Below are 12,605 nucleotides of genomic sequence, written 5' to 3'. Positions count from 1 at the left end.
AGCTGGTTTATTTACATCACTTTACTTTTACTTGGTTGTCTCCAGTGTAAACATGAGAAGAATTGTTCCCTGTCTGTCTGAATATTGGAGTATCTCTTGGTGACATTAGAAAGGTCCCTGCTCTAATTATAGACTGGAGGAAATAAGAGCAAACATCCTGACACTGAGCACCTGCTGCCTGATGTCCTCCAGTCACACGCATAGATTCAGTATGTTGGAAATCCAGCCGGGCCCAAATCCTTTGAGGGCTACACTGTGAGCTTTGTGTTTTGGAGAATATTTTTCAGTTTTCAATTTTTTTAGTGTAAGAAAGTTTTGTTCAAGAGATGAAGGATAATTGTAACTAATGGGGGATATTTTCTGCATCTCTCTGGATTGACTAGCAGTATAGAAGCTGCAGAAAACAACATCCTCCCGTGAGATGTCACTGGTTTGAATTTTACATACTCGATAGATATTTGTCTGGTGCCGTCAAAGTGAGTCCTGCTATCACAGTGACAAGAAGGCTGACACATGAGAAGTACCCCCTTTTAAGGCACTGGGCTTGGATATCTGGGAGGCTTACTCTGGAGCAGCTCAGAAGAGGAAGGTATAAGATTAGCTTTGTGGTAAAACTGTGCCATGACCTCAATCTATGTAGCTAAAGAACCCAATTAGGCTAAATGTAGGGAAAGTTCTATATTAATCATCAGTCTGCTACATTATGAACAGAGCAACTTACTTGACGTGGAATCTGGCCTTGATGGTGTTTTGATGGCGTTTTGCTGGATAGGCTGTAAAGCAAACAAGAGTTCAGTGTAAGAAAGGAAGAAAAGATGAAACTGATTTAACATTTAAATTAAAAACTGTATTAAAAGGCCAAAATTTGTGATCAATGTGCAGGTGTGCAAATGCTAATCTTCAACTCATGCTTACAGTGTGTCGTCGTTCACTTAATACTTGCACCAATTTACGCAGAAACAAACACTGGCTAACACTGCAAATCAAGCCTATTATTGATTTAATGGCTGATATGCATCATGCGTGTAAGATTTCATTTCGTGCACGTGCTACTATTGAATTCTATGCGCCGTTTGCAGGTTAGCACCTGACCAGCAGGTCAGGAATGTGCTGCAATACCAACGCTGAGTTCGACTGTTTTACCTTTGATGAGCGGCTGTCGAGTTAAACTGCTGTCTGCTTGTTAATCCCAGCCCAGAGTGCCACAGGGCCGTCTCTTCCTGAAGTGAACTAGAGCCTTACAGAGCCAACCACAGTCCCCACGACCACTCCAAAAATAAAACTGTTGCTTTCAGTGTGTTGCAAAGGCAGATGGGGGTTTCCAGGCTACCTGAGATGGCTGAGGTACAGCCCCTACAGGCAGTCAACAGCTACCTCCACCTGAAGGAAGGTGCTCACCGTGGTCAGATCAGCAGCCTGAAGGGGGGGGGAGACATCTAGTATGTAAACAGGGCAAATGGGCACAAGATCAGTCAACTTTAGAGAAATTAATCACCATGTACAGCTTTACACTCAGAGTGTTTGGTTCTTCAAAGACTATAATAAATCTTCATTTATAAAAGGTCGATGTATAAAGTTTGTATTTTACTTCCCATACAGTAACTGCTGCTACTAACCTGTGTCCATGAAATGTATATTCTACAAGTCATGTCACCTTGGTTCATCAGCATTATGCATCATTTCCTCGTCTGGAATATTCTGTATTTTTGTAAAAGCCTTTCCACTTTATGCAAACGTGTAACATCTGCTGTGTATTTGAAGAAAACTTACACTTACATTAACACACTCAAGTCAATTCAATTCAGTTTTATTTGTAAAGGGCCAAATCACTGCCACAGAAATAATCTCAATGTACTCTACAGTGTTTAGGACCTTACAAATATAACTGAATATAAATGATATAGAAACCCAACAACTCCACTGAGCAGCACCAGTAGACGGTGGAGAGGAATTATTTTTTAATCTTTACTAAAAATGCATCAAATTATATCCTAATGTGCAAAAGTAGATGATCGAAGTCGGAAAGCTCCCTACCTAGACTAATTGAAGATTTTTGAGTGAGGCTTGCTCTTTTTCCCCCTAACAATAGAGTTTCAAATATTTGCACTTGCTTTGTAAACTTTGGAGCTTCTCATTTATTGTAAAGTGAACAGATCACATTGTAGTGGGGAGAGAGAGGGCTGGGTGAAATAAAGTGGATTGATTTAAGTAAATAAGATAAGATAAGATAAGATAAGACTTTATTTATCCCACAATGGGAAAATTATTTTGTCTACAGCAGCAAGGTGACATTAATTAGGACAACAGTATAGAAGAATAGAAGAACATCTTTAACTTACACGATTTAATTAAATCGTGTAAGTTAAAGATCATTTAATTAAATTAAAATGAAAATATGAGAATTTACCTACCATAGGTATTTGCAGTACATGGATTTGCTATAGTTGGTTCTGAAGAGATTTTATAGAGGGCTGCTATGGGGAAATCGGGCTTTGCTACCGTTTGACTATAACCATAACGTTGTTTTTGTGCACTCTGTTGCTGAATAGATTTGGTGCTTTGCTCTGTCACAAACACTGTGCAGATATTAGGCTGTGTAGAACAAACGCAAGCATTGCAGGATCATGGAGTAACTAGATGCTGTGGTAGCAATACTGGTTCTTAACAATTTTTGAAAACTGGGTTTTGTGCTTTCAAGTATATGTTCTGTACTGGCAACAATAGAAGATAAAATGTTTCCCATGTTTGGTTTATTGTCAGAAAAACCTTGCTGCTCTCTTTAATTTGCTGGTTAACCTCTTCTCGTTTAGGTTAGGTGAAACAACTCAGTTGCGACTATACTGGGGTGTGGTGTTTCTAAAACAAGTTTATTAGCTTGTTTTCCTAAAGGGAACGCACCATTTATGATGGTACTTCTTGAGAAATTGGATTCCAATTCTGCAGCAGGACCTGAACAGCTACACTTTTATGGTCAGGCATGAGTCTATTGGTTGTTGATTGATTAACTCCAACATTTTGATAAGTTTGGACCGGACCTATCTCTATTGTCGGACGTTTGTTTCCACTTGAAACCTTGGACCTCCTTGTAAGTGTTTTCCTAAGATGACACCTTTTTCTTGAACATTTATTCTTTTTTGCACTATGCTGCGTTTCTGCATTTGAATCTACTTTCACTGAGGCTAAGGAAGAATACAACTGGCCACTCCTATCAGTCAGGCTTGGATTCAATTAGTGCTGCCTCTACAGAAGGTAGTGCCATAATTTGAGGTGGTACCTCACCTGTTTTAGATATTGGAGCCTCAGAGTATGAGGTTTTTGTTGTGGATACATCATTTGCGATTTGTTGCATTGTTTCTGTGCAAAGCCAAGGGAAAGCTCAGGTTTTACTGTGTCCACACTAGACGTTTTATGTGGTTGTATCCAGTAGTGGGTGCTTCACACAGACTTTCCTCAAACACATCTTGCTACATGTGACCATCCCTTCCACTGGATGCTCAGAATCCTTTGTAGATGACAGAGATTGTAAACTGTGAGCAGCAGAAACCTCCACTGAAGACAGACGATCTTGATATCCGTTGAGTTGTTTTTGTTACCAGACTTTGGGTTGGGATCCATCTACAGCTACTTCTGATTGTGCTTTGTTTGAAGAGTTTCATTAACTTTGTGGGGTACAGGGCTATTATGTGATTTAGTCCTAATTCCACCATATGCAACATACTCAACTGGCTAAGCCCATAATATATTGACCGTGACTTGGGCTTTGAGGTTGCTAATGACATTTGAGTCTCCAAAAGGGAGGTCAAGGAGCGTGCCTCAACCACAGGAGGATGATAGATAGATGAGAGGGGTTTGGAGAAGTTGGTGCCTGAACTGAAATCACTGTGGGTTCAGATTTATGTCACTGGTACAGAGAGAAATGATGGACCCTTGGCAAAGAGATGCTTCGCCTTCTGCAAATTGGTGCAATTTTAGTTGGGGACCACAGGTTCTGTTGGGTTGGTTTGATAACACTAGATTCAGATTCAGTGATGTTTTTTGCTGCTTCCCCTCTATGGTACAACTCTGTATTTGCAAAACTTAGATTTGATGTATTCTTTTGGGTAAGTTGAATCTCTGCCTCTTTGTAATTGGGTTGTTTAGAAGTTAAGTGAAAAATATCACCTCGCTTTAGTTCTTCTTGAGTGGCAGTAGGTTTACTTTTACTGCTAGGTTGAACTGCTGATTGGTGTTGTAAAGATTCACTTAAAACAGGAGGAGTTTGTAAATTTTGAGAGGCTATAAATGCAGGACTTGAGGCAAATAAAAGTGGGTTAGGTTTGGATATTCAAAAATGGGAGTGGATACTCGAGCTGGTGTGGAAGAAGTGTCTTAGGTCTGCCACTTTGTGTCCGGGATATAGCCACTTTCTGATCTGTTTTCAACACGTGACAGTTGTTTCTCCTTGTATACAGCAGAAATTGATGTTCCATGGTAGCTTGGGTTACTGCTGTGGAGGTCCTGGATGGAGGGAGGTTTGGAGATCTCATAAAATGTTGCCTTTGATGTAAAATCCTAGTTTGTGGGACATCCGGTCTCGTTTCCTTCACTGCTTCAACAATTGATATTTTTGAGGCCGTTATCTCAGATGACATTTGACTTGGAAAAAAGCTGTCATTACTAGATCTGGCAATCCAAGGCAGACTCTGGCTTTGAGAGATGTCCTTTGAATGGTTTTTGTCTCCCTCTGGCTGGAAATAAAAGGTTGTTTCTGACGTTTGTAAGTGATAGCAGCACTGAACTGGGGGAAGGTCTGCAACTTGAGAAGGTACAAGGCCTGGGCCACAGTTTGGTGTGGCTGGGGATAGGGTCAGGTTGTGCGTTGAATTTTAGGGATGGACTGTGGCACAGCGACAGAAGAAACTGTTGTGACCGACCCATGGGAATTTAGTGTTATGTCGCATTGAAAGAAGGGGGATGAGGTGGTGCTGGAATCTGCTTTGGTGGTGATGGAGGTGTGAAGCTGAAGGTGGCATTATAAGAGAAGTCGCATCATCATCAAATAGAAAACCACACCAACAGTGGAGCTACCTGCTCTCAGAAGTCCTGATCAGAGCTTTGTTGGACTTACTGGGAGGCTGTGGTTTGGCAGAGGTACTGCACCGAGGATCAGGGAATGCAGATGCAGAGTTGTCATAAAGGGAGCCAAAAGGGAAACTGGACACTGAGGAGTTTGCAATATAACTGAATCTGGTGTCCTAGGGGGCTGGACTGATCACTGTGCTCAAGGTCTGTGCTTGCTTCATTGAAGGAGACAACAAGAACGAAACGGGATGGGCGTCTGAGAGAGACTGCCTTTTTTCTTGGCTCTCTCTTCTTAAGTTTCTGAAGCCGTGCATTGTCTTTGCCTGGTTTGGCAGTAAGGGTGGAGGATATGCTGAGAAAGATCCGAATCCAGCCCATTACTATAGCTGAGTTCCATTAGCATTTCTGACTCCTGCAAGACAGATGACACTTCTGAGTCCATTTATAGTCACCCAAAAATCTACAATAAAATAACAGCAAAGAAGCAATGAAACGGTTCAATTATTCATCAAAGCAACACTGTCACAAAAAGTTACTTCAATGGTTTCACTGGAACAAAACAATTGTTTCTAGTTTTATTTGTAATCAATTAATTTTCAAAAAACAGAATCTGAGCAAGGATCCAACAAAATGAAGTTACACATCACCTTGCTATAAATATGAGGATAAAACTTTTTACCAATTAGATTCTGGCTTAAAAACTAATAAAAGAATCCAGAGCATGAATTAATAAGGTGCCAGTTGCATTATGTGATGTTTCAATCACTGAGCAGCTGGAAATGTTGGGCCAAAAGTATTTTAATACCATGTCTTCAGCTGATAGTTTCTTTTTACTAATTTGGGTACAATGGAATTATAAGTCAATTATTATTTTTATGACATGTACTTTTTTTTTTTTCTTTCACTAAGTCTGGACTGTTCTTGTCTGTGAGGATTCATGAAATAAGGGGATTAAAAAAAAACCTATACTGCACTATTGTTAGTGACGATTATATCTTTTTTTTTTTTGTATTTCAGGCTTTAGATTGGAAAGTTTTTCCAGTTGTAATGAGAAATTTCATTAACACAAATCAAGTCTTTTCTTTGTTTTTACTGGGGAGGTATTTGTATGCTGTGAATAATATCCAGAGTACCAGCATTTTTTCAGCAATAATTGATTAAGTAAAACCAATTAAATGATTCTTGGTGTATGATTCTAAATACTTAGTTTAAATAATTACGATTTATCTAAGTGAGCTCATTTTCTCATTACAGTTTATTCAACTCTTCACCCACTGAACTCATTAGCAGTCTTAGAATTGGATACTGAAGATGCGTTGGCTACTGAAAATAGAAAGGAATGTAAAGCTGTCACTCATGGTGTAGCTACTTTGAAATGATAAGTAAATAGAAAATAGTCTCTCAAGGAGACTGTCGAATTTAAAAATGACCTCTGCAGGAAATAAAAGTAAACCCAAATGCATACAGGAGGGTGACCAGGTTCATGCAGGGAAATGGGTGTTAGCATTTATCTAATGACCAACACACAGATTCCTGTTACTGACCTTACAAGCTAACAATAAGAAGGTCAAAGATCAGAGGCATAAATAACAGACAAAAAATGTATACACTCCTATGTGTTCAGGAATTAGCCCCCTCTCAAAAACTGCTGCTATTTTTGTGAGAGGCTTTTCTGCTGCCTCTTTAAGTTTTCTGGCATCAAAACGGGGCTGTAAAGCAAAATTGGCAGGCGATTGACAAAAGATGGAACTTCTGCCTGATTGTCTTTAGAGGCCTTTTTCTGGTCTGCATCTTTTTTGCTGGCATTGATCTGGTGCATGATTCTCTCTTTGGTGGAGAACATCTGAAAGAGGAGGGCGTCCCACATCTTCAGTGCCTTGGGAGCTTCTTTGTTCATAACCATCTCTTGATTGGCACATTCATCTGGTGATAACTTATCACTACCATGACAATCTATTTTATCATCTGTGCCACTGGAATCGACCGGACATTTGGTCTTCGGCTCTGGAAACGTAGGTTCCTCTGGCTCAACGACCATGTGTTTCTTAAGTCTTGTCCATCCACTGAGCTTTCCCTTGAGGCCTTTTGGCTTCTGACCTGCCTTTGGCTCTACAGATAAAGGGGATTTCTCTGCTGTAACAACCTTCTTGTCAGCAGTTGAAGATGCAGTTGATGTCGCTGACTTCGTGGAGGGTTCGGCTGCTGGGGATCCTGTCGGTGCAGCTGTTTTGGTCTTCAGAACGTCTTTGAGTCCAGTTTTTTGCTGAGATGACGGTGACGTTCCTCTGTTTGGGGATGGAGCTTTGACTGAGACTGAGGCCTGAGGCAGAGAGGCAGGAGTGGCAGAATCAATCACAGCAGCTTTAACTATGGATGATGTCATGACATTATCTGTTGCTGGGCTTGAAGGGGAAATGTTCTCTAGCTGTAGTTCTGTTGAAGGCTGAACATTACTGGTATGCAAGCTAGCCTGAGGCGGATCAAGGGGAGAGAATGAATCTATTTTTACAACTGAAGATTTTGTTTCTGCACTGACAGCAGATGATCTTGATTCTACCTGCTTGGTGGGAGGTTTTGCTTTTAAAGTATGTTTACTGGTTAAAACGGGACTGGTAGAAGGGATGGGAGTACTAGATATGGTAGCCATTGATTTTCCTTCTTTACTGGAATTAGATCCTAGGTTTGTTTTAACCTGTTGTGTTTGGGAAAGCACTTTGACATCAGGAACTGCAGTGTCCATAGTTGTAGGTGGCTTTATTTGTTGTTTTGGGATCATTTCTGTTTTACTAGAGGGCTGAACAATACTAGACTGTGTATTAGTCTGAATAGGAATAGGTCTAATGGGAGGGTTTATTTGGTCATTCATAATTACTGAGGAGGGTTTCATTTCTGTAGTATTATAGTATAAAGGAGGTTGAGGTAAGGTTGGCGTATACATTTTTATGGGTGTACTACACACTCTTGGCTCTGGTAGAGGAGAAGCTCTTGTTGCAGTCCAAGGTTTAGTTACTGTAGGAGGGCTAAGTGGGGCTTTTAAATCTCTGACCGCTTCAGTGAGGGGCTGAATATTTGTAGTAGCATAATCAGTTAAAGGAGAGTGTGAGAAGGTTGGAGTATTTACAGCATGTATGCTAGTTCCATCTACAGACTGTGGGAACTGTTTCACTCCAATTTGAGAGCTCATTAAATTTACAGAGGTTTGAACATTATTTTTAGACATGATTTGACATGTAATGGTCTGTGGTTCTGTACTGACGTTAGATATCCTATTTGTAATATGACCAGTAGAAATGGAAGGTTTTGTCTCAACATTGGATGTTACAGCATGTTTAATTTTTGTAGGAGGAGATTTAATATTTTCAATACTTGGCTGAATGAAAGGGAACTGTTCTTTTTCAGGGGCTTTAGCAGTAATTTGAGGTGCATAGGCCTCAGATGATCTTTGCTCAATAAGGGGATTGGCAGAATGTTTAGGGCCGTTTGTGTAAACTCTTGTTTGTGCACCAGAGCCAGCAGGAGATTTAGCATCAGTTGGTGGCTTTGTAGATTGTAGTCTCTCTGAAATCAATTTTGGGCTGTTTGGCATTACATGCCTCATGGTAGGGCTAGATGGTACAGTAGGTTTACTGACCTGCACAGTATCAAATGTTTTACTGCTCACTTCCAGATGAGTCGTCATTGACTGAATAGTTTCCGAGTGAAGCTCGCTGGGAGCTTTGGTTTCAGAAACAGGAATGCTGTGGACATTGCTGCCAAAACTGAATATTGCTGCAGCTTCTGCAGTAGATTTGCTGTGTTGAATAGCCTCTACACTTCCTAGTTGTCCAGGTGAGCCCATGTCTGTGGAAAACTTGGGTATTAATCCTGTTAAGCCACTGGTGGGTTGTGGATGCTGTTCCGTTTCTAACCTGCTGACTCCATTAGTGTTACTATTAATATAAATTGGAGGTTTGGCTTCATTATTTGCTTGGCTCAGTAGTATTGTGTCTTTGATATTTTGCATGTTTGCAAATATATTCTTGCTACATTCTTTTAATTCTTTAGTTGTTGCATTTAATAAGCCTGACTCTAATGGGTATCTAATGGTTTCGGTGAAAGAGTTATTCAGTACGGTAGTATTTGCAGTACATGGATTTGCTATAGTTGGTTCTTGAAGAGATTTTATAGAGGGGCCTGCTATGGGGAAATCGGGCTTATTTGCTACCGTTTGACTATAACCATAACGTTGTGTTTGTGCACTCTGTTGCTGAATAGATTTGGTGCTTTGCTCTGTCACAAACACTGTGCAGATATTAGGCTGTGTAGAACATACGCAAGCATTTGCAGGATCATGGAGTAACATAGATGCTGTGGTAGCAATAACTGGTTCTTTAACAATTTTTGAAAACTGGGGTTTTGTGCTTTCAAGTATATGTTCTGTACTGGCAACAATAGAAGATAAAATGTTTCCCATGTTTGGTTTATTTGTCAGAAAAACCTTGCTGCTCTCTTTAATTTGCTGGTTAACCTCTTCTCGTTTAGGTTTAGGTGAAACAACTTCAGTTGCGACTATACTGGGGTGTGGTGTTTCTAAAACAAGTTTATTAGCTTGTTTTCCTAAAGGGAACGCACCATTTATGATGGTACTTCTTGAGAAATTGGATTCCAATTCTGCAGCAGGACCTTGAACAGCTACACTTTTATGGTCAGGCATGAGTCTATTGGTTGTTGATTGATTAACTCCAACATTTTGATAAGTTTGGACCGGACCTATCTCTATTTGTCGTGACTGTTGTTTCCCACTTGAAACCTTGGACTCTCCTTGTGTAAGTGTTTTCCTAAGATTGACACCTTTTTCTTGAACATTTTTTCTTTTTGCACTATGCTGCGTTTCTGCATTTGAATCTACTTTCACTGAGGCTAAGGAAGAATACAACTGGCCACTCCTATCAGTCAGGCTTGGATTCATATTTAGTGCTGCCTCTACAGAAGGTAGTGCCATAATTTGAGTGTGTACCTCACCTGTTTTAGATATTGGAGCCTCAGAGTATGAGGTTTTTGTTGTGGATACATCATTTGCGATTTGTTGCATTGTTTTCTGTGCAAAGCCAAGGGAAAGCTCAGGTTTTACTGTGTCCACACTAGACGTTTTATGTGGTTGTATTCCAGTAGTGGGTGCTTCACACAGACTTTCCTCAAACACATCTTTGCTACATGTGACCATCCCTTCCACTGGATGCTCAGAATCCTTTGTAGATGACAGAGATTGTAAACTGTGAGCAGCAGAAACCTCCACTGAAGACAGACGATCTTGATATCCGTTGAGTTGTTTTGTTACAACAGACTTTGAGAGTTGGGATCCATCTACAGCTACTTCTGATTGTGCTTTGTTTGAAGAAGTTTCATTAACTTTGTGGGGTACAGGGCTATTATGTGATGTGATAGTCCTAATTCCACCATATGCAACATACTCAACTGGCGTAAGCCCATAATATATTGACCGAGACTTGGGCTTTGAGGTTGCTAATGACATTTGAGTCTCCAAAAGGGAGGTCAAGGACTTGCGTGCCTCAACCACAGGAGGATGATAGATAGATGAGAGGGGGTTTGGAGAAGTTGGTGCCTGAACTGAAATCACTGGTGGGTTCAGATTTGATGTCACTGGTACAGAGAGAAATGATGGAACCCTTGGCAAAGATGATGCTTCGCCTTCTGCAAATTGGTGCAATTTTAGTTGTGGGACCACAGGTTCTGTTGGGGTTGGTTTGATAACACTAGATTCAGATTCAGTGATGTTTTTTGCTGCTTCCCCTCTATGGTACAACTCTGTATTTGCAAAACTTAGATTTGATGTATTCTTTTGGGTAAGTTGAATCTCTGCCTCTTTGTAATTATTGGGTTGTTTGATAGAAGTTAAGTGAAAAATATCACCTCGCTTTAGTTCTTCTTGAGTGGCAGTAGGTTTACTTTTACTGCTAGGTTGAACTGCTGATTGGTCTTGTAAAGATTCACTTAAAACAGGAGGAGTTTGTAAATTTTGAGAGGCTATAAATGCAGGACTTGAGGCAAATAAAAGTGGGTTAGGTTTGGATATTTCAAAAATGGGAGTGGATACTCGAGCTGGTGTGGAAGAAGGTGTCTTAGGTCTGCCACTTTGTGTCCGGGATATAGCCACTTTCTGATCTGTTTTCAACACTGATACAGTTGTTTTCTCCTTGTATACAGCAGAAATTGATGTTCCATGGTAGCTTGGGTTTACTGCTGTGAGGTCCTGGATGGAGGGAGGTTTGGAGATCTCATAAAATGTTGCCTTTGATGTATAAATCCTAGTTTGTGGGACATCCGGTCTCGTTTCCTTCACTGCTTCAACAAGTGATATTTTTGAGGCCGTTATCTCAGATGACATTTGACTTGGAACAAAGCTGTCATTACTAGATCTGGCAATCCAAGGCAGACTCTGGCTATGAGAGATGTCCTTTGAAATGGTTTTTGTCTCCCTCTGGCTGGAAATAAAAGGTTGTTTCTGACTGTTTGTAAGTGATAGCAGCACTGGAACTGGGGGAAGGTCTGCAACTTGAGAAGGTACAAGGCCTGGGCCACAGTTTGGTGTGGCTGGGGATAGGGTCAGGTTGTGCGTTGATATTTTAGGGATGGACTGTGGCACAGCGACAGAAGAAACTGTTGTGACCGACCCATGGGAATTTAGTGTTATGTCTGCATTGAAAGAAGGGGGATGAGGTGGTGCTGGAATCTGCTTTGGTGGTGATGGAGGTGGTGAAGCTGAAGGTGGCATTATAAGAGAAGTCGCATCATCATCAAATAGAAAAGAACCACACTCATACAGTGGAGCTACCTGCTCTTCAGAAGTCCTGATCAGAGCTTTGTTGGACTTACTGGGGAGGCTGTTGGTTTGGCCAGAGGTACTGCACCGAGGATCAGGGAATGCAGATGCAGAGTTGTCATAAAGGGAGCCAAAAGGGAAACTGGACACTGAGGAGTTTGCAATATAAACTGAATCTGGTGTCCTAGGGGGGCTGGACTGATCACTGTGCTCAAGGTCTGTGCTTGCTTCATTGACAGGAGACAAACAAGAACGAAACGGGATGGGCGTCTGAGAGAGACTGCCTTTTTTCTTGGCTCTCTTCTTCTTAAGTTTCTGAAGCCGTGCATTGTCTTTGCCTGGTTTTGGCAGTAAGGGTGGAGGATATTGCTGAGAAAGATCCGAATCCAGCCCATTACTATAGCTGAGTTCCATTAGCATTTCTGACTCCTGCAAGACAGATGACACTTCTGAGTCCATTTATAGTCACCCAAAAATCTACATATAAAATAACAGCAAAGAAGCAATGAAACGGTTCAATTATTCATCAAAGCAACACTGTCACAAAAAGTTACTTCAATGATGTTTCACTGGTAACAAAACAACTGTTTCTAGTTTTATTTGTAATCAATTAATTTTCCAAAAAAACAGAATCTGAGCAAGGATCCAACAAAATGAAGTTACACATCACCTTGTTATAAATATTGAGGATAAAACTTTTTACCAATTACATTTCTGGCTTAAA

At 40.7% G+C, this 12,605-nt stretch overlaps 2 protein-coding genes across 2 annotated transcripts; both read right to left on the bottom strand.

Annotated features, from left to right (window-relative positions):
* Positions 1 to 6,712: 6,712 nt before the first annotated feature.
* LOC113174572 (mucin-17-like) lies at positions 6,713 to 8,085 on the bottom strand. Its single transcript, XM_026378635.1, has one exon. The coding sequence runs from the start codon at positions 7,997 to 7,999 to the stop codon at positions 6,713 to 6,715; it is 1,287 nt and encodes a 428-aa protein (XP_026234420.1). The 5' UTR covers positions 8,000 to 8,085.
* Positions 8,086 to 10,977: 2,892 nt separating this feature from the next.
* On the bottom strand, positions 10,978 to 12,295 carry LOC113174571. Its single transcript, XM_026378634.1, has 2 exons — positions 11,156 to 12,295; positions 10,978 to 11,037 (listed from the first exon to the last, which is right to left on the bottom strand). The coding sequence occupies exons 1-2, from the start codon at positions 12,293 to 12,295 to the stop codon at positions 10,978 to 10,980; spliced, it is 1,200 nt and encodes a 399-aa protein (XP_026234419.1).
* Positions 12,296 to 12,605: the final 310 nt, after the last annotated feature.

This window comes from Anabas testudineus, chromosome 3 (genome assembly GCF_900324465.2).
Source record: "Anabas testudineus chromosome 3, fAnaTes1.2, whole genome shotgun sequence".
NCBI lineage: Eukaryota > Metazoa > Chordata > Actinopteri > Anabantiformes > Anabantidae > Anabas > Anabas testudineus.
The sequence above is the reverse complement of the archived record's forward strand: the minus strand, read 5'-3'. Positions and strand labels throughout refer to the sequence as shown.

Coding starts and splice junctions, on each gene's coding strand:
- LOC113174572 (XM_026378635.1), bottom strand. CDS start 7,999: ATGTATACGCCAACCTTACCTCAACCTCCTTTATACTATAATACTACA.
- LOC113174571 (XM_026378634.1), bottom strand. CDS start 12,295: ATGGAACTCAGCTATAGTAATGGGCTGGATTCGGATCTTTCTCAGCAA. Junction 11,038..11,155: donor CTTCTTCCACACCAGCTCGA/GTATCCACTCCC, acceptor AATCTTTACAAG/ACCAATCAGCAGTTCAACCT.